The sequence below is a fragment of the Hoplias malabaricus genome, chromosome 2, assembly GCF_029633855.1.
Source record: "Hoplias malabaricus isolate fHopMal1 chromosome 2, fHopMal1.hap1, whole genome shotgun sequence".
NCBI classification, from domain to species: Eukaryota; Metazoa; Chordata; class Actinopteri; order Characiformes; family Erythrinidae; genus Hoplias; species Hoplias malabaricus.
The window spans coordinates 22,198,406-22,220,818 of record NC_089801.1 but is presented as its reverse complement, the minus strand read 5'-3'; the positions used below and the strand labels follow the sequence as shown (position 1 = coordinate 22,220,818).

The window sequence follows — 22,413 nt, the reverse complement described above, 5'->3', positions numbered from 1 at the left end:
AAGCTGATTCTGAACAAAAGTTGAGCGCGTTGTAGTGCATATTTATTCACTGACATGTACACACAACAGTATATATTTGATCACTTATTTTTTTACATTTTAGGGGAAGCTGAGCTTCCCTTGCAGTCTCAGAGCAATCGCCACTGCTGCAGATACATTAAGAGTCGCCTCTAGTCGCCTGGTAACTGTGTTTTGATGACGTATCAGGCTCTTGAACGGTCGTCCCATTTCATATGAGTTACTACACTATGTAAATCCATTACAATGATGAAACACAATTATTATCATTTTCCTCTACTAACATTTTGTTCTGAAAAAACCTGTACAACGCACAGCTACACAGTGAAGTAGTCAAATACTCTGCAGTGGGATTTCCTTAATCTGGCATTTCCATTGGCTGTTTTTATGTTTGTTTATCGTGCAACAAAACCAGGTTTTAACTCCAATGGTTACATTTACAGCCCTTTTATGTTTGCACAATTAAGGGAACGTGGAGCTCTCAAGCAGTTCCAAACACCTGTTACCCATTTGTCCCAGTATTTAGCATAGACATTAGTCAAGTCATTACTCCCAAATAAAACCGAGTGAAATGATGCAGGGTTATGTGACAAAAATAACATTGAAATGACTATGAAAAATAATGATTCTTTCATGAAGACACTAGGACTTCTCACTCTATAGGTACACACACAGATAACAGCACACACAGCCCATAAACCTGTACATTTACACCTGTTCACTAAGAGCTCATCAAACACACACACACACACACACACACACACACACACACACACATTGCTCAGTCTCATACAGCACCATGTGGAGAGCTGAAGCATGAAAAATTGCCCTAAATAACTCTCTCCTCCTCTCTCCTAACGATCTCCCTAATTACAGTGACAATTCCCATTATCTTCCTCCTCAAATAAACCCCTCCTGTCACATGACTGAGGTTTCCTCAGGTCAGTCACTCGGTCACCCTCACTGATCCCCCCTCCCGTTATGTACCAGTACCTTGCAGACATTGTGAAAATAAACTGCAGTTTAGCAGTGAGGAGGAGTAGGGCAATTTTCACTTGTACATTCTGTTTTCACTGAATAACTTTAAAACCGTTTGAGCATGACTAATTCCCTCCCTTCCTAATGTAGACAAAGCCATTCCTATCCATTAGCTAGGACCCCCCACCCCCAGTCACACAAAGCTACCAAGCTGTGAATGTGAAGGCGAGAATATGCTAATTGCTGCCAATATCTCTCTGGACCTCAACATGCTTGGAGGAGAGCATTAACTGCAGGGTTGGGCTATGTTAGATCAATGATGCCTGCACTGGCTAGCACCGTGCTAAATGATGGGGAGGGGGAGGCCATGCTGTAGCCAAAAAGAGTGGGACCCATTACGCTTTCTTGAACTAGTCACAGAAACTGACGCAGAAAATGACATTCAAAATCATTAATGTTGTTCCTCCTCTTGTAAATTTACCATGTGAGAGATGTAAGAGTTTTACCGATAAGTGTAGCTTGTAATAAATGAAAGCTCATCAATACATACAGAGTTTAATGGGAGTCAGTGTGGTCTGCAGTAGTGTTGACACTTCAGAGTGGTCCGGCCAGGAGGAAAAGGGGCAAAATCAATGGACTGTTACAGGATCGTCCGGGCCTGGGTCTGAAAACTGATCTGAACTATCGCCCTGGACACCGGAGCAGGAAGTAAACGAACCCAGCAGAGTGACTCAGATTAGAACCGGTGAAGAAGAGAACACTGAAATTCTCCATCTATTCACTTGATCTTTAAACACATTATGTACAGAGAATGCTCTGCTAAATAATGAATCGTCTTTGACAAATATTTGCCTTTGTGGAATGGAGTGTTGAAATATTCATAATTTTCTTGGAGAATAAAGGAAGCTGTGGATTAAAATGAAGTTTAACCACAACATCTTATGTGAGAACATGGATCCTCATATTAGGGCTCGATGGATGGAAAAATGTGGCAGACGCAGATACGGACTATCATTATAAATATAATATTCTCGTGGTTATAAATAAACAGTGCTTTACTGACCAAAGATGGTCAGTTGTCAAATTATTACACATTTCAAAAGTAAATAAGAGAAATTATACAAAAACATATATAAATGTTGTAGCCCTGGGGATGGAGCTACTCAGCATTCCTTTCTTTGTTTAGTTTTTAATATTTAATGAAGTATCCTCATAAGACGACTTTATGTTATTATACAGGTTTGAAGCATTTTGCATATGGCATTTTGTGTCCACATTCACAATGGTTGAGCCTGTTGTATTGTCACATATTTAATTTCAACATTGCCATTTAATTAACTGTACATTACTGGCAATCTTATTGAGTAATATTATCAACCCTGTATCAGCTCATAATAAAAAACTGAAATATAAAAACAATGACTAATATAATTTTATTATTTTAATCTCTTAAGCATTGTTATCGATTGTAGGACATATTATTTTTTATCAGTTCCTGGAATATTACTTATTACATCTGCAGCTATTTAACAGAAACGAACAAAAAAACTTTTTAAAAAATTAATTAATATAAGGGGCGGCACGGTGGTGCAGCAGGTAGTGTCGCAGTCACATAGCTCCAGGGACCTGGAGGTTGTGGGTTCGATTCCCGCTCCGGGTGACTGTCTGTGAGGAGTTGGTGTGTTCTCCCTGTGTCCGCATGGGATTCCTCCGGGTGCTCCGGCTTCCTCCCACAGTCCAAATACACACGTTGGTAGGTGGATTGGTGACTCTAAAGTGTCCGTAGGTGTGAGTGTGTGTTGCCCTGTAAAGGACCGGCGCCCCCTCCAGGGTGTATTCCCGCCTTGCGCCCAATGATTCCAGGTAGGCTCTGGACCCACCGCGACCCTGAATTGGATAAAGGTTACAGATAATGAATGAATGAATTAATTAATATATGTTTTGGCTATGTTAGGGCTGGACGATATGGCCATAATTTATATCAAAATATATTTATTACACGATATAATGTATATATGTATATGTAATATACAGTACGAAATAATTCTGATATTGATATGAACAACATGAAATCCACTGAAAAACTTCAAAGAACACACAAGGAACATGACTTCACTATCAAACATTAACTTCTTGGCTTTGTAAATATTAATGTTTTTAATCTAAATTTAAAATTGAGTGCTGAACTGACAACAGCGCCCTGTAATGAAAGTCAGTCAGTGACAGACGCTGTAAACAGTGTATATTGAAATATTGAAAACGTGTTTAAAAATCATTTTATGTATATATATATATATATATATATATATATATATACACACACACACACACACACACACACACACACTACAGCAGATTTTAGGTGGAAATCCTCTGCTGTCCACAGGGCACTGGATAATGAGCTGTGACTAAGCTGAGATGCTGAAAAATACCAAGCTGCAATTTACTGTCTCTACAGACTCAATAAAAGCACACACTTCAGAGCCGAACAACTGTGCTGTGTTCCCAATATGAGCTCAAACCAACGGACCACCTGTAATAAGAGCATCCTACACTCCGTCCAGTCCAATTTCACCAGTGAGTGACCAGACGTCCAGCACGGATTTTCATTCTGATCTGCAAGTGCTCTCAGTTTAAGTAAACCATGGCACTGATATATTCAAACACAACTCATTCGACAGCCTTCATTAGCATTGCATTAGCGACGCTAAATCACCTTTGAGCTGCTAATTAGCATGCTAATGCTACCATTCACAAAGCTAAATCACATTAGCATTCATCCGGTTAATAGCACCATGAGCTCAAAGAGCTGCAGGAGTCTCAGGTATCGGATGGAAATGAGGATTAAAGAACCAACTGCGCTTTAATACGCGAGAGAAACCAACATGTTACAGCCTCAAAACAACCAGCAGCAGATCTTATGTTACCAGGAGGGTGTTGCCAGTGGCAACCAGTGGACGGCGGGTCCCCCGTAATCAGAATGAGATCCAGTGTAAAGCCTGGAAAATATGGTGTTGTAACTGGATAGTGGTGATGAGTATCACCCATACGGGTAAAGAGAACTGAAAGAGGCTAATGTTATAGTAAACAGCTCGGCAAACAATACTCAGAAATATTTACGTTATTCTCCTTTTTTTTAAATCACAGATTAAAGAGGATATTATGGTAGAAAAACAGACAAACTTTGTAAACAACTAACTAATTGATTAAATGACTTAATATATAAATTACTAAACTAATGACTAACAAACTAACTACATATCTGTCTCACTGCTGACTGACTGATTAACTAAAAAGTCTGACTCACTAACCCCTTGAGTAATTAACATATTCTCAGATTCACTCAATCGCATTAAGCAGGATGAAGATTCTCCACAAGGGGGCACAACGATGCTGGTGTTCCATTCTAAAATTATTTATAACTACTTATTTTTAGAAATTCCCCACCCTTGTCCTGCATTAGGAATATTCTAATGAGATCATGACATTTTGAATTCAGTTGTTTTCCGGAGGATGAGAGAAGCTCCAGGGCACTGAGCTCCATGTAATTAATTACCAATTATCTACAGCTCTTCTCTGATTAGTATGATGAGCATATGAATGTCATCTTGCTTCAGAAACGAGGAACACACACACATACACACACACACAAACACACATACATATAAACACACAGTTTAGCACAAAGATAAGTGGATCATCCAGAAGCCTAACCCTGCATTTTCTTTACGCCATTGTAGCCTCAGTGGATACAGATCTAATACCGGTTAAATTGTGAGAAATTTCTATCAATTACACTACTTCACTGTGAATGCTTGCAAGGTTTAGAACACCATCCATTTTAATTATCTCCTGCTAAGTCCTCCATCACCTGAACATGATGTTGTCATCATGTTGTTTGAATACAGACTTTGAGAAGTGATGAAAAATACAATGACATATTTCAACAAACAGACAGGCTGCCTGTCAGTGAATTCTGCCTCCCGATTTACACAGCGGAAACTAAAATACAGCTTTTACATATACACAAAGTGGTGTAAATAAATTTAATTTTGGAATTAATTAAACAACATATCAAAAAAAAAAAAAAAAAAAAAAATATATATATATATATATATATATATATATATATATATATATATAAAATGAGTATTCTTGGAACAGTTATTCTTCTTCCACGGGCCAAAAGTCATTAATATTAATGCAACCTTTCTGATGCATTAAACAAGGAAACTGAAGCATCAATGATGTGAAGTACTGCTCTAAAGAAGCATTTATGTGGTGAACGTTTTCCTGCTAAATGTGGGTGAAATTGTAATTGAATGAGTGACTGAGTAAGTGCAACAAACAAACTTATAAAAAATGTGTTTTAAGCCTAAATATTTGGGTTATTAAGAGTTTAGTTTCCTGGACATAGATTAAACCTAGACATGGACTATGCTTTCAATGTAAAATCCATGGCTTGGCCCAATTGACCATTCCTTTGAAGTTGAAGAGCACCATTAATGTATAAAACCGACATTTGCAACAACCCAAAATAAGTGTCCGTACCTGGTGTGGCTGTTGGAGGACAGACTCTCCCACGGTTGAACGCTGCATCCGGCCACAGAGAACGCCGCTCCACAGCTGCCATCTAACCTGGTCAGCAGGTCTTTAGCTGCGTTCTCTGCTGTCTTCCTGCAGTCATGAGCTCGCTTCAGAACCTGAGTGATGCTCTCCTCAGCACTCTGTTCTCCTATGGTACACAACAAACATGGAATAAGCTGTAAACATGCAGTCATGGACGGTCGTATGTTCATTATCATGCAGCTGTCCATCAGAAAACTAGTCTAGCATTACCTTACATTGTTCTATTTGTGTCAGTCTAACCAAGGAAGGAGGAACAAGCAATGTTAAATAATAACACACTTTAAAATAAATAAATAAATACTCCAAATGTAGTCAATCAGCCAAGACATGTTTGGTGCCAGACACTGGCTTCTTCGAGTTGCACTGGAGCTACAAGGCTATCTACCGCTTAAAACCTTGCTCAGTGTTGTGTAGAAGGTTCCTACATAAGCCCCACATCTAGTTCAAAAATAAAACACAAACTTCACACAAAACATGTCTTGGAAAAGATGTATGTGCAGTACATACTATTGTCTATGATATTAGTGAATTATTTTCAAGTATAATGGTGGTTGTTATACTGAAAACCACAGAAAATGCCAAGTCATTTTTCCATTTTGTCAGTATATGAAATCAGCTTCAGATATTTCTTCAAAAATGGCACTTGTTTAAAATGCATTAAATATTATTCAAATGTGATAGACATGGCAACCAAACCTATTACAGCCATTTAGTTATTTTTAGGTTTTGGTAAGACATGGCCGTCTTTCATTAAATGAAATTAATGACCAGGAAAGGAGTGAAGTGACTGGAAAAAGAGTGGCTCTTAACATGCTTACGGGGAGCATTAGACAACACAACTGCTGTTTTAGAGGGTGGTTTGAGCCTAAATCATTGGCAGTTCACTTCAGGACCTGGATGTTGCTGTGTGCCTTTCATTTTAAGGTTCACTGAAGACTTTGTATGCATTTTAGTGTGTGTGTGTGTGTGTGTGTGTGTGTGTACTCACCCATAGTGCTGACTCCTGCTGCTCTGAACTGGCCAAGCACCAGACCCTGCTCACTCTCAGCCAGAGCCAGCAGCAGCTCATAGGCCTCAATACACTGCTCACTGCAACACACCACAATACAACACAGATTAATATAATACTCTCAGGCGTCTAATATGTGACCAAAAGTGGACACCTCATCGTCTGACATTTCTTCTGTAATGGGCTTCTACTCTTCTGGGAAGGGTAGAAATATTGCTTAATTTTGGGTATTTGATTTCATTAAACCACGAGAGCATTAGTGGGGTCAGGTACTGAGGTTGGATGATTAGTTTTGGATTTCAAATGCAATAAATGCAGACAATCAACTGCTTAAATAATTAAAAAAATATTCTAGCACTGATGGGGGGCCTGTTAGCAGTCTTAGGGGTCTTGTTGGTTTCTGTTAATCAGCCTGGATTACTGCAATAAAAGTGGGCAGCTGCTGACCTCCAATTGAGCTGCCAAGCCGTGAGTATGAGACCAATAAAAGTCTCAGAAATGAGAAAGGTGTGAGTTCAGTTTGATATAAAACAAGCAAATTCAATGTAACGTTAGTGCTTTATCAGCAGGTTTTTTTGCTGATACCAACAAATACCCAGAGCCCTAATATAAGCTGCGTTTACAGGCCATTCAATATACAGCCTAGGTCCTATTATAAATACAGAAACACACTAAATATACTGGAGCATAACAGTGCAGAACCACTACAGTCTACTTTATGACTGAGAACAGGAGAACAATAGATATGACCGAATTAAATTAACAATAGATATGACTGAAATAAAACAGAGACTAAACAATCATAACAATGCAAAGCAAAGCAGGGCTCATGGAGAATGATGGGGAGAGTTCATCCCCTTAAAAGAGTCTTTGAGTCACCGCAGGTGTGAGTACCTTGCAAATATCTGGCACCTGGAGGGAGCAAGAATCCTTCACCCACTGGAACGGTTTAACTCAAGTTCTCAGGGGGAGAAAATGTTACAGCTAGCCCTAATCAAAGCTACTTTACATCCTGCCAAACTGCCTCCAAGGTTACACCAACACTTTAAGCACAATCAGAGCCTGCAGGGACTGTTTATGTATTTAAGCAATCCAAAGAAATCTTGGTATGTAAAAGACAAAGAGCTAAGGCAACTCAACACTCCTTTTTGTTTTTTACAAAAGTTTCACATACTGTCTCTGCTTTTTCAGAGCTGGGTTTTAAAGTGCTGCTCACGTTCGTTTCTAGAACGCAGATCTGGGGTGAGATGACTGTTGTTTATAGCGAAGAGCAGGATGGTGATGTGGGTGCTGAAAGCTGGGCCTAAATCAGTGATTTTTATCTGGCGTTTTAAACTCCGGCCACAGAGTTGATTCTAAACCGGCCAAGTCTGTGTCAAATGTGAGCAGATGATTATACACTTCCACTGCCACCACACTGACAAAAGCAATCAGTTCCTCCTTGAAAAGTGCCTCTCTTCTCTTCTCTCTCTGAGCTGCTCACTTTTCTGTTTGTCTTTTTCACTCATGTCTCGCCGTGGTGGAAACCCCCGAAATCAGACCACAGCGAATCTGAAATTGCAGTCAGAGCTTCAGGTTTTTGTACATTCTCAGGACAGAAGACAGAGCTCAACAAGCTTAAGTGGGGAAACTAATCTACATAATTCTCTTACGATAGCTAACAGACTGAGTGAGTGAAGGGAGAGGTTTATATATATATTTACATTTATATATACATAGTTTATAAGTACTACTTACAGATACTTAGTTATTTTAGATGTAAAAATGTATCAATATATCCTCTAAAGAGATGTAAGTCTGCCCTGTTACTGAGTAACTGCTGAATGTAACAAACCGTAAAAATTAAACCATAACGGTGACCTGTTTTTAATGTTTTATTTTGTCCAAACTTTTACATATAGCTCTGTATACAACTTACAGAACACACATGACCTCATGTGCTGATGCTGTATAAAAACAAAATGTGTGTGTGTGTGAGTGTGTGTGTTTGTGTGTTTGTGTATGCTTTCTGAACCCATGATTAATCGGGGCGCTTTATGAGCTTGGCGCCGTCTCTGTCTTTATGAGGGTTTTGCCGGGACCCACCCCCAACAGCCCTCCACCCTTCATAATGAAAATCACTCTCTCCTCCCTTCAATCCCTCCAGCAAACTGACATCACACCCACCAGGGACAGGATTCAATCAGAGCCCCGACCTCCTGCCACTCTGAGAATCACAAAACCAAACACAGGCACTTCAGTCTGGATCAGGAATTGGTCTGGTCCTAATATTATAATATTATATCCGGCTCCTCACTGAGTTTAGGAGGGAATTTACAGGGTGGGTGTGAAATGATACGTGTTGAACTGATGCACTTTCACACAAAATGACTTTGTGGGTAAAATAACCATAAGGGCACAGATTGTTTTCGATGTGAAGCACTGAGCTGCACTTTTTGTGGAGTGGCTCCTAAATGGGAGCAAGTGGCGCCAGTTCAGACAGATGGGTAAAATGATCTGTTCCATAGGGCTGGACAATTAATCCAAAATTAATCGAAATTGACATTCAGAACTTCTAATCAACATAATTTTTTATCTATATCTATTATTTTTAAGATTTTTTTTAAATTCTGTTATGTCCCCACTGTGTGTTCATGTACTGTCCCTTTAAAACCACGTTACCAAGCTGTAGTCACGTGATTCTGCCCCTATCTGCCACATAGAAACAACCTAAACGCAGAGGCCGACCAAGTGACTTGAGTAGCTAGCACCAAAGAAATAAACAACATCTACAATTGAGCATAATTAAGATGACACTGAGCACAATCACACATTGAATATAAACAGTGCTTATAAAACAAGAGAGAAACAAACTCCCAGTCACATTAGAAAAAATATCCCGGCTTTAACACTGGAGCATATTCACAGTACAAGCCTCGTCACTAAACTATGAGTCAAAAATACAACAAAATAATCATTCATTAATCGTGATCGTGGTAAAATGTTCAATTAATCGTGATATTGATTTACGCTCATATCGCCCAGCGCTACTGTTCCTTGTTGCACTGTCCAGCTCTCACTGGAGTCTTTCTAGCCCTGGTACAATTTCACAAGCTGGTGTTGACAGTCAAAAGGAAATGTGATCTCCGCTGTAGCCTGGAGATTTGTGTGTCATGTTTAGTCCCTACTCGACTCGGCTGGATCCAGAAGCAAGGACTAACAAAGAACCTAGCTCCAGGGGACCAGGGACCAAATTTGCTGAGTGGAAAGCAAAAAAAGCAGAGTAGAGCTTAGGCCAAGCTGAGTAAGCACCATGCAGTGGGAAAATGGAATATAATAATGCACTATGTAGTGAGACATGGTGAATAAAGAACAGTGAGCAGGGAGGCATTTCAAGCACAGCTGGGGTTTTAGGTCACTGAAAAGGTTTCTTTAAGGTTTGTAAGGTCAAAAGTATGCAGTCATCTACTCATTTAACATCAGAGTGTGTGCCATTGTCTCATTCGTTTATAAGAATAATTTTGTGCATCTCTTAAAGAGTGCTTTAAGAGTTTTAACATTGCTAACACGACGTACAGATAAATGTAGTTACACTAACGTCATCTTAAAAACAGGAGAGTAAGAAGGGTCTACAGAGCACACTGCTACATCCTGCACTCCCATGACATACACCCCACCACAAACAAGGGGTCAGTTTTGGATGAGACCTTCTCTGACCCCTAGTTGGTGAGACTTTTAATGATATGCACATTTTAGAGGTATGATATATTACAGCTTAAAACACTGATCTACAGAGGTGTGTAAAAACTTGATGAATCAGCAGATTGAACTGGATTCTCCCAATGGATGAGTGCATGTGTAGGTTACACAAAGAAAACGGTACAGGCCTGACTGCTTGACCTCTACAACGATTAAGTTAAATTAACGATTCTATTAAGTCTACTTTGACACAGGGAGCATTTTGCTGGCATGGTCCCTTGTTCCCTTAGAGGGAAATGTACTAACATTCTCACTAGTCTGGCCTTTATAAACTATTCACTCATTCATTTATTATCTGTAACCCTTATCCAGTTCAGGGTCGCGGTGGGTCCAGAGCCTACCTGGAATCATTGGGCGCAAGGCGGGAACACACCCTGTAGGGGGCGCCAGTCCTTCATAGGGCAACACACACTCACTCACACATTCACTCACACACACACCTACGGACACTTTTGAGTCCACAGAACCCAGACAGTCACCCAGAAGAAACCCATGCGGACACAGGGAGAACACATCACACTCCTCACAGACAGTCACCCGGAGGAAACCCACGCAGACACAGGGAGAACACACCACACTCCTCACAGACAGTCACCCGGAGGAAACCCACGCAGACACAGGGAGAACACACCACACTCCTCATAGACAGTCACCCGGAGGAAACCCACACAGACACAGGGAGAACACACCACATGCCTCACAGCTTTATAAACTAACATGTGAAAAATGAAAGTTATCTCTACAGCTGTTGACACTGACTAAACTGGGGAGATTTAGTTATCCAAAGTCAAACTCGGGAACTTGGCAGCATCCAAGTGAAGTGTTTCCGGAATGTTCTGCAATTAGCCGAGTTGAGGAGTGTTTTAAAGCCGGCTTTTGTTTTATCGACAGCTGCACTGGAGCGGTGAGGCAGAGCAGAGCTCAGATGAAAAAAATAGCTGAGGGCTGATATCAGAGTTTAGTGAGTATCAGATCTCAGGAGGGCACGAGGTGAAAAAAAAAATATATCACAGACACACATACACACACACAAACAGTCTCACACACACAAAGCACCCCAATGAGCCAGGTTCTGTTTATGCTAATGCCAATGCAAATTTGTGCGACTGAATAAACCTCCCAGAGACATTAGCCAAAAGTGTCCATCATCTTCTCTGCAGCTCTGTAATGAAAAGCGCCATCATTAAATAAACACGGCGTTTAAGCTTATTAATTACAGCCAAAGCTGACTTTTTAAAATGATGTGAGCTAAAGAGAATTTAGCCAAGTCAATATTCCTGGCAGCTTTTATTAAAGACCTAGGAAAACATCCATTTGTCCTTACAATAATCCTCTGTCACTTTGAAAAAGAATGGCCTTTAGAAGAGACAGAGAAGATACACACAGTTTTATATATGACCCACAATATACACACAGGGATGTCGTCATGTCACAGGATCAAGCTGGAACTCACATGCATTCTCATACATGTAAGACCCTACTGATCTGTATTCAACCTGAGTTAGTGTATTGTAAGAAACAGCAGAAGGTAAAGACAGACACGAGCTGGTTTACACATTGGGTGCAGCACTTAAAGAAGCGATATCATAATTGCCATCAAAAACAGCATACAATATGTATAAACCTGATTATTTATTGTTTTTATTACTTAATATATGTCTTTATAACTCATCTGAGATGAAGACCCTGAATGAACCAGTTTATGCTCCTTAGAGTGGGTTCCCCACACGGGGTGGCCATGTTTAATATTTAGAACTTTAGTACAGGTCGCTATGTGTCAATCAAAATGACTCATTACTCATTTAAAATTGTTACACAGTGAAAAGGTCATTTAATCCAACACAGGTGTGTATTAGTACAACATATTACACCCGTTTTCCACAAGGTCTGGTTCTTAATGGTATGTCTGTGACCTGCTTGTGTGAAAATACCACAAGGAACAAACAACAGCACCGTTCTCTCCCTGTTTTAACAGCATTGTTCAGAACAGCTTGTTTCAGCAGCTGTTAAGAAGGAGCTTCTGTTTACTTCCAAAAGGAGGCACCCAGGAGTGAGGAGCAAAATTACGGATTTTAGTCCTTTTAGCTCTTTCTTCTCTCCACTTTTTTAATCAGTGCTCTTATTTCTCCGATGTTGTTGTGTCTGTTTTGCACCGTTTAACCTCATCTCTGTTTGCCCTGAATGCGGGTCCAGTGCTGTGATTGGAGACTCAGACAAGAACCCGGGACAACTCTGAAATACCTGCATCCTGTGTAAAATGCAACACAAAATCTCATCTTATCCCATGTTTTCAGACGAGGCTGTTTTACTTTACAATGTGTGGGTTAGTAGGAGCTCCGGATCCCAAAATAATATGAACATGCATTTTTTGTACGTCTCCGTTAAGGTGCACCATCTATAGTCACTGACATTACATTGTGCACAGGCAGCTTGGACAATCTCTTTAGAAAAAAATATGAAATAAACTGAGTCTCTCTGGCGTAGAGGCGTGAGTCTAATGTCATCCTCCCATAGACCAGGTTTTGGCACTAAAGGTAGTATATATCCAGTAGTATAACGACTGCTCTCTGGAGTGATATAGCTCCCTGCAATAATTTGGGATTTGTACCGAATTGTTTTCCTAATTTTAGAACTGAAAAACGTATTAAAAATTATTTAATATATAATATAATATATATATATATATTATATATTAATATATATAGTGTAACCCTCTAAAATAGTCATTTTTTCCTCATAACTACCACAGAACAAATGAATATAGGAGAGAGAGAGAGAGAGAGAGAGAGAGGAAAGTGCCAAAAGTGGATGTTGTCACTCAGATTAACACCAGAATGAAAGGAAGTCAAAGCTGTTGCCATGGCAACCCACCTCCATCAGCATGGAGAGATTATGCTGTCAATCTCGAGACCAGCGTTTAAGGACTTCTAGGTTTGGTGTGTGTGTGTGTGTGTGTGTGTGTGTGGGCACAAGTACCTGTACTGAAGGGCCAGGCGCAGGGCAGTAGCGTTGGACTCATATTTGCCCACTAACATGCTCATTCTCTCTGCATTACTCTTACACTCCTCCAGTGTGATAGTCAACAGGTCATTCTGAGACTTCAGGTGCTCGATTCGACTGCAGAGACACAAACAGCCCACAAACACAATATTTATAAATGCATGTATCCCCACACTATAAAAATACTCAAGTGTTTTGAGAACATAGTCATATGCTGAAAATGATCTCTGTGTAATTCCATTATAAATATCTATCACTTGTAGCTTATTAAAAACAGTGGAGTAATCCTGTTGAGAGTATGGACTACAGTGGTACAACAGTTTAAGGGTGGTCTCTGTCATCGCTCAGCAACTATCCAACAACAGAAGCAGCATGGTGCTTCTTTTATACAGTGATGGACAACACAGCAGCAAACAGAGAGCACTAGGTGTTTGGTGATATATTTTACTAAGACCATCATGGGATTTTAACCTTCACTGACGACGCTGGGGATAGATCTACGGTTGAGTTAAAGGTACTTTCAGCTGCTGTTAAAAGAAAGCCTTTTTAAATGCTCAAAGCACACAGAAGAAAAATAAACCAGTCTGGAATCGTCTACACTTCAGCTACGGCCACGGCAATGAGTCTAAAAGCAGTCTAATCTCTGACTGACACACTGTGGAACATTTTAAACGGATTTGAGGCTAAAGTCTTATGCCACAGGCCCCCGCAGCTCCGGGGACCAAGGGAAACATCAGGGTGTTGATTAGTGAAACTAAACTACAGGCTTAAGTGCTAAAGTGTGGCTCACAGGGGCTAAATGTGACACAGGTTTTGCCTTTAATTTACTTGGACGGGGATTCCGAGGATTATGGAAAACCCAAAACATGAAACGATCTTAAAAAGCCACCTGAGCCAGGGGCGAATAAACATGCTCTTTCATTAACCATGTCTTTAAAAGTTCTTTCTTAAACACAGTTGAAAGACAGGCACATGGTCAAAGGCCTGAGTGAGTGTGTGTGTGTGTGTGTGTGTGTGTGTGGTTGTGGTGGTGGGGGGGGGGGGGGGTAGTAGGGGGAGTCCATGTCTCACCTGTTGAGACGTTCTGTCTCCACCTCAAACTCCCGGATCTTGTTCTCAGAGATGGCGGAGCCGTGAGAGTACAGTGTTTGGAAAATCTCCTGGATGTTAGAGCAGTCCTGTAGAGAGTGAGCCAGGTGCTCTGCCACATTACTTGACACCTACACACACACACACACATTTCAATTTGTTAAGGATTGTCTTTTGCTAATTTTGTATTATCTTTATTTGTCTGTAAATTAATGTAAATAAAAATTATTTGTCTTAATTTGTCTTGACAGTATATTACAGCTGTTGTGCAGCTGTTACAGGGAAAAATATAGCGACTGGCAGAAGACATTGTGGGTTATAAATGGTTAAGAGCACTGTTTGAGATTTGTGGAGGGGTGGGTGAAGGACTCAAGTTTAAATAACCTCCACACAATGTAAAGGGACCATTTAAATTTTACTGGAGAGAGAGAGAGAGAGAGAGTGAGAGAGAGAGAGAGAGAGAGAGAGAGACAGAGCCATGATTTTCTTTAACATTTATTATGTCTGAAGCAAAAAAGTGAATGAGATTATGTGTGTGTGTGTGTGTGTGTGTGTGTGTGTATGGGGTCACCTTCTGTGTCACAGTGGGCCAGTCTGGCAGGCTGCCAGCAGCTTGCAGAGAAAGACAGCTTCTCAAATCCCTCACTGCTCCAGAGATAACACTCTACTCTTATCATCTCTCTCTCTCTCTCTCTCTCTCTCTCTCTCTCTCTGTCACCCTGTCCTATTCTCACAGCTGAAACCCCTTCCCTTTCTGTTCCCTCCCTTCTGCTCCCCCTCTCTTTTCCGCCTTCCTTCTCTTTTCTATCTCTTTTGCCTCTTCTTTTCACTAACACCGCCTCGCTTTCTCCTTTTCTTCCAATGCCCTCTTCCTATCCCTCATTCTCATTTCTCCCTTTCTCCATCTTTTCCTCTGTATCTCCTTTTACCATCTCTCATTCTCGCCTGGCACATTTGACTTTTTCCCATTGCCTTCCATCTCTCACCCTCTCTATGAATAACCCTCTTGCTCTCTCCTTCTCCCTCACTCTTTCTCTCAGCAGAAAGCTCTTCAGTGTGTAGTTTCAATTAGACTTTGGCTGTGCTATGGGGTGCAGCTCTCTCTCTCTCTCTCTCTCTCTCTCTCCATGCTTCATCTTCTCTTTCTTTCCCTCTGCACTGCTTTCTGTCTCTCAGGGGCATGTCTATGGGTGGGCTGGGGTGGGCGACCCTGGGGAACCATCCGCCCAGCCAGACTCTACCTTTTGACGTTGTGAGACCACACCTCTTTAAACAGGAATAAAAAGCAGGATGTGCTTCTTTGGAGGAGGGGCCCAATATGTCAATACGTGAATCAACACATGAATAGTTTTCTCCAAGGTGGATGAGCAGAATGTAGGCATCCTCCATCTCGACTGTTCTGTGCTGGATGATGTATGGAGCTCATACGCGAAGCATGTCACAGGGCCCTGAGGAGCGCGCTTCAGTAGCTGCTCCATAGATGAATACGTGAGGAGGAGTGTTTCAGAGAGTTTGAAAATGCGTGATGTGAACGCCCCCCCCTTACACACCCTCAACCATGTTCTGTACCTCTGTCTTTCTCTCTCCCACTCTGCCTTTCAGCTTGACACTCTCTCTCTCTCTCTGCTGCTTCAATGCCTCCTGCTCTCTCCTCAAAACCATTATGGCTTCTCTCCTGTTAGACTCACATCAGCACACAGACACACACACAGACACACACACACACACACAGACACACACACAGACACACACACAGACACACACACAGACACACACACAGACACACAGACACACACACACACACAAAGACACACACACACACACACACACTTTCTCTCTCTTACCCCAATGCTGCTGATCTCTGAGCCCAGGATGGCTCGCTCTGTTGATGATGATTCTGAGCGTGTTTTGGACAGTTTCACTCGTTCTGCCACCTACATGAGATCAACAAATAAACCAATAAACAACAACAATAAAATCATTCAATTATTAGGAACCATTTTAGCATAAATCTATATTCATAAAGGGTTATAAATGGTTAAAAATCTGTTCATTAATTGTTATTAATTAGACTGTAAACACTTTTAGGTAGTCATTATTACCGACAGCCCCAGTGAGAGTAGAGCCTCTGTCGCTGCTGCCCCAGGCCCCGCAGGGCAGATACTGCACTACGTAAGTTTGGAGCAGTGTATGAAACCTTTATAAAGTTAGTCTTATTTTACAGTGGTGACAATTGTTATATAACAACACACTCTGGTTGGCTGGCAGATATTATTTGTGATAATAGCTGAGCACTTGTTGCTAAGCAACAACCTACTTTACGCTGCAGCTGACCACTACTAACTTTCTAGTCCAGATCAGTCTGAAGTTGAGTCATTACACCTCAGGTCCAAAAGCTTGTGGACACTCGTCCTAATCAGTGAATCCATCCACTTTAATGAGCACGCCGTCTTGTATAGACTCCACAGACAAGCAATGCCAAGAGAAACTAACGCCCTTCAATATCTGCACAGGGCCCTAAAGTCACCAGCGCTACGCACAGGTCTGGATAGGTATAAAGCCCCTAGTGCTGATCTATGGAGCGGAACTCCATATGGAACTGCCTTCTATAGACGGAACAATAATCCAACATCAGCACCTCACTTTTTATTTGTGGCTGAATGCAATCAAATCCTTACAGCAATGTTTCAGATTCTACTATTGTTTAGAGGCTGTTACAGCAGCACATTCCTAGAGAGTAGGTCTGGAACAGATTGTGCTGTGAGAGTAATGGATTGTGTGAAGCTGAAAGCCAAGGACAGAGGGAGAGGGACAAGGCAGAAAAAACAGGAGAAAAAGACAGAGAGGGGGATTTAAACCAGGGAAAGGAAAAAAAGAGTGAGAGAAGGAGGAGGTTTTAAGCAACATTACAGATCTACACTGTCTGTGTTTGTGTGTGTGTGTGTGTGTGTGTGTGTGAGCAGATTCAAGGTCAAATTACAACACATAGCTCAGTCAACTCAGCCAATATATAAGGAAGATTAGGAGTATGTAATCTCATAGCTGATGTATTGATTGATGTTTGTGTGTGTGTGTGTACATATATGTTTTCTCACCACGGTGCAGTTTTATTGTTTCTCTGAATTGCTGTGTATTGTAAAGCTTGAGAAAGACAGCAGACATTCCTTCATCTCTAGGGATTCTTTAGCTATTTGTGTGTGTGTGTGTGTATGTGAAATCAATTTTAAAGAAACTGCACACAGCACCATAAAGCTTTACGGCATGCAGGACTGCTTGTGCTGAGCAGTAGGATCCTCTATTTTTCTAGGAATTCTTTACATTAGATATGGAACATTCCTGTGAGGATTTGAGGGCATTCAGCTCTAAGCTGTATGTGCTTTTGGCACTAAGCAATGTGAACTTTTTATGTACAGATACTCCATAGCGTCACATTTTGTTGTTCGCACTTCTTTCTTTTTTGGATGTGTGTGTGTGGTCACCTTGGCTACAGGTATGTCATTGCTGCTGCTGCTGGTACTGAGCTCTCCAGTGCTGGGATTAATGGGCCGCCCAGCGGGGGTCAAACGGCCTGGACTTGACTGACCTCCTCCAGGCTGGACACTCTGCAGACGAGTCTGTAACTCACGCACCTAAATACAGAGAGAGAGAGAGAGAGAGAGAGTATTTTAGCTGATTCAAGTCTGAGTTGATTCAAGGTCACAGTGTGTGTTCAGTTCACTTTGGTGTGGGTGTATAACACATGGCAAACTGTAGTGTTCACTGCATGCTCCTGGTGATAATATACAGTATACCACCAAGTATATCAGAGATTTAGGGCCTAGCGTAGTACAGTCACATGACTTAGCGAAACATATATTCATTATTAAAATAAATAAATAAATTGATGTATTCTCCCCGTGTCAGCTCCGGTTGTCCCCGTGTCTTGTTTCCTCCCAAGAGTGGATTGACTACTCAAATGTGTCCATAGATGTTAGTGAATGTCGCCCTGCGAAAGTCTGGTGTCTCCTTGGGGTGTGTTCCCACCTTGTGCCCAGTGATTCCATGTAGGCTCCAGACCCCCATGGACACACACGTAAAGACAAATGAATGAATGAATAAATAATAATTAAAGGGGAAAAACTGTTTCATCGCAGTTGTGGTGAGTCCAGAGCGCAACTGGAATCTGATACAAAGCAGGTATACACTCTGGACAGGGCACCAGTCCAACGCAGGGCTCACCCAGTCACTCACACACACCTATGGAGAAATTCACACAGCCACACATCCACCTATCAATGCATGTTTTTAGACTCTGAAATGTTTTCACGTCACGGTTTAGACCCTGACTCAGCTCCATTCGAACCACAAGCAAGGACTAAACAAAATACCTGGTTCCTCTTACCAGGTTCTGGATTTGCAGAAAAGCAAGAGTCGAATACAGCCGAGTGGAGTAGAGATGGGACCACGCAGTGGAAAAGCCCCAACAGAGAGCTCTGACTGTGTGCTGGAATATTTGACCAGAGTAATACGTCATCTGGGGATCTTTGGTGTGATCCAGAGCTTTGTTTTGGTCACATACTACACTCAACTTTAGGGCACACTCAGTATGTGAGCAGTGTGTAGTGTGCCACTTCGAATACACACAGTTTAAATGAGTCTCAGAGCTCCCTTTAAAACCTTCCGCAGAAAGAGCATCGCTGATAGCCTCTGTGACTGAGGCACAAAAAACCCAGAAACTTCTTTATGATCTGCGACACACAGGGGAATCAAAGAGAGGCTGTGGGCTCAGCGTGTCAGCGATAACCCCCTACAGAACACACACACACACACACACACACACACACACACACACACAACCTCCTTCTGAAGCCTGTAACTCTACACACTGCTGCCACTTTCCTCTATCTCTCTGTGCAGAGACCATAAAGGAGGGGCAAACATCATAACAGCTTCCAACAAAAAAAAAAATAAAGGGAGTAAGAAGGAAAGAGCAACGATAAGAAAAAGAAAGAGAGGGAGTGAGTGAGTAATAGAGATAATGAAAAGAAGTTCAGCTCATAAATACAGCAGGTTTATTAGAGATGGACGGCTCAGTTCTGTGGAGGTAAACAGAGCTTCAACCTGAAACACCTGACGGGCTTAAAGTATATGTCCAAAAGTATTCGGACACCCATTCAGTTGAAGCTGGCTTCTTAAAGCTGCATACACTGCTCACACAAATGTAGAACTTTACAGAAAAGCATGGACCAACAAAATCATCCCCATTCTTGATGGTAGGGGTCAGTTAGAGGGGTACACCCCCCCCACTCCCACTGGACCTCTTCACTAGGAGTAAGTCCAATAACTAAATCTGCATTCTACTGCATGCTACAACTACACCAACTAGGACCTTAACGACCATCTCACAGCCACAGAAAACAGCCCTACTCTGGAGTCGCTGACATATAACATCTCACACACTCTTCTAGCTCTCTCGGGTGTACACACACTTGTCTGAGGGCTCGTTTACCTCTACAGTCCACTCACGCTTACATTCAGCAGTGTGTGCAGTCAATGAAACGGAGCAGTGGGTGCTTTTGTGTGTGTGTGTGTGAGAGTCTGTGTTTGTGTGTTTATGTGCATAGCTTCTCCCCAGTCAGTAAAACCCAACAAAATGCTGTCCTTTAAAGCTCCATCAAACCGATACTACACAACAAGAGTCCACCTTAAATCCCAGCAGCTAGAAAAACAGATCACTGTAAACTGTTCAGGTTTCAGTAAATTGGGCTGAATATGAAATCGGTTCTGAGTTTTCGGCTCATTCTCACAGCAGTTCTCCAGCTTTTTGGGACTTTGGCCAGAAACGGATGCAATAAGCTTAATGTGTCCAGCCCAAAGAGTTCAGATCCTTATTCGTTTGTCTTCTGTAACCGCTTCATCTGGATGAGTGTAAAACTCTGGACCGTCCAGAAGGAATAAATGTATTTACAGCAGTGCACTACATAACAATAAAGTCATTATCAGCCATTTTTACCACCAAGTGTCATCCCTCTCACCACAATGATGCAGTTATTTCAGTAAAACACTGTCGTGGTGAGCTGCACTCTGTGGCCCTGGTTTGACTCGTTTCTCACACAGTGGGAGGTGTTTTGTTTACTCTGTCTACAGTGACAAACCATCTACAGTATGAGTGGTACATCACTTATATAGAGCTATAAAAAGCACAAAATAATTGTCCGATACGTATGGGCCAAAACCTGGCCTTGTACAGTCGCATATTTTCAAAACTGTGGGGAAATATATTTCTAATGAGACTTAAATTTGGCAGCTGGTAATCTCTCACTGAATACATTACAGTATTTACTTTGATATTTACACATAATGAGGATGTTTGACCTGAAAATGTACACGAAAACACACACACACACACACAAGCATGGCAGCAGCAGCACTATCTACTCACTGCTCCACTGAATGACTTTCACTAGGTCACCGAGGATGGCTGAGTGTGGTTTAGTGTGGAGTGTGAGAGTTGTGCACTCAGGTGTGTGTATGTGTGTGTGTGTGTGTGTGTGTGTGTGTGTGTGTGTGTGTGAGAGAGAGAGAGAGAGAGAGAGATGCTCAAGGGCCTGAGGGACAATGGAAAGAAGTGCAGTTCCAACAAAAACAAACAGAGGACAAAGAATTTGAATTTGACCACCTCTCTCTCTCTCTCTCTCTCTCTCTCTCTCTCTCTCCCCATCTCCATCTCTCTCTGTCTCTGTCTATCATCTCTCTCTCTCTCTCTCTCTCTCTCTCTCTCTCTCTCTTCACATACTGACCACTCTTTACTCAGCATCAGGATAAAAGCAGCAATAAATAAAGGAGAACAGTCTGGTTTTGGTATTGAATGCTTGTTCAATGTCTCATCTCATGAAAATGAACTTGTACTTAACAGTCATTTTGATTAAAAACAAATAAATGGAGAGTGGATTCAAAGTTTTACACAGCAGTGTAGCAATGTACATATAATCCACATGTGCTGTTACTACATATAATCACATGTAGGTCAGGTACTTAGATACATATATAATACCTTCTACTGTCTCTAACCAGGTATGAATACAAACGCGCGCGTGTGTGTGTGTGTGTGTGTGAGTGTGTGTGTATTTGCAGGTGTGTTGAGATAAGACGTCAACTGCGAGGCCCGGAGAGAGAACAGATTTCCCCACCTTCATCTCCCCATGGGCACCTGGCAAATGAGAAGCATTCACAACTGAGCTTGTGTGTGTGTGTGTGTGTGACACAGAGAGAGCAAGAGAGAGAGATGGGAGAGAGTGAGAGAGAGAGAGAGAAGGAGAGAGAAAAAGGAGAGAGAGAGAAGGAGAGAGAAAGAGGAGAGAGAGAGGAGAGAGAAAGAGGAGAGAGAAAGAGAGAGAGAGAGAGAGGAGAGAGAGAGAGAGAGAGAGAGAGAGAGAGAAGGAGAGAGAAAGAGGAGAGAGAGAGAGAGAGAGGAGAGAGAGAAAAAAAGAGCGAGAGAGAGAGAGAAGAGAGAAAAAGAGAGGAGAGAAGAGAGTGAGAGAGAGAGAGTGAGAGATGGGAGAGAGAGGAGAGAAAGAGAAAGAGAGAGAGAGAGAAGGAGAGAGAAAAAGACGAGAGAGAAAGAGAGAGAGCTTGGCAGTGAGTTAACAGTCTTTTTTTCCTAGGAAAAGGAACCTCTGCCAAGAGGGAGGTTGCCAAAGGACAAAGAAAGGAGTACGTATCTGCCATCACAAACTAATCCAGCGTCCAGCTCCGATCCCAGCTCTGCGTCCAGAAAAGAACAGCCGGACAATCATAGTCTCACTTTCAAAAACACGCCCAGACTGCTTATTATGCACTCTGGGTTTTTTGGGCATTGTGAAGCACTCATTTCAAAGGGAAAAACAACTGCTTGCGTGTGTTACAACAGAGAACAAATGTGTGTTATAAACTACAATACATCTGTGTCCAGAGAAAATACAGCATTTAAACTT

General features: G+C 41.7%; 1 protein-coding gene across 4 annotated transcripts in view; it reads right to left on the bottom strand.

The window, feature by feature from the left end:
• mcc (MCC regulator of WNT signaling pathway) overlaps positions 1-22,413 on the bottom strand; it is a 122,206-nt gene that overhangs the window by 19,326 nt on the left and 80,467 nt on the right. For all 4 annotated transcript variants that reach the window (XM_066659232.1, XM_066659231.1, XM_066659233.1 and 1 more), the window contains 6 exons: positions 17,941-18,090; positions 16,306-16,395; positions 14,444-14,592; positions 13,349-13,489; positions 6,614-6,714; positions 5,548-5,731 (listed from right to left, as the gene is read on the bottom strand). In XM_066659232.1, the coding sequence (XP_066515329.1) occupies positions 5,548-5,731; positions 6,614-6,714; positions 13,349-13,489; positions 14,444-14,592; positions 16,306-16,395; positions 17,941-18,090 (815 nt within the window). The remainder of the gene's footprint in view (positions 1-5,547; positions 5,732-6,613; positions 6,715-13,348; positions 13,490-14,443; positions 14,593-16,305; positions 16,396-17,940; positions 18,091-22,413) is intronic.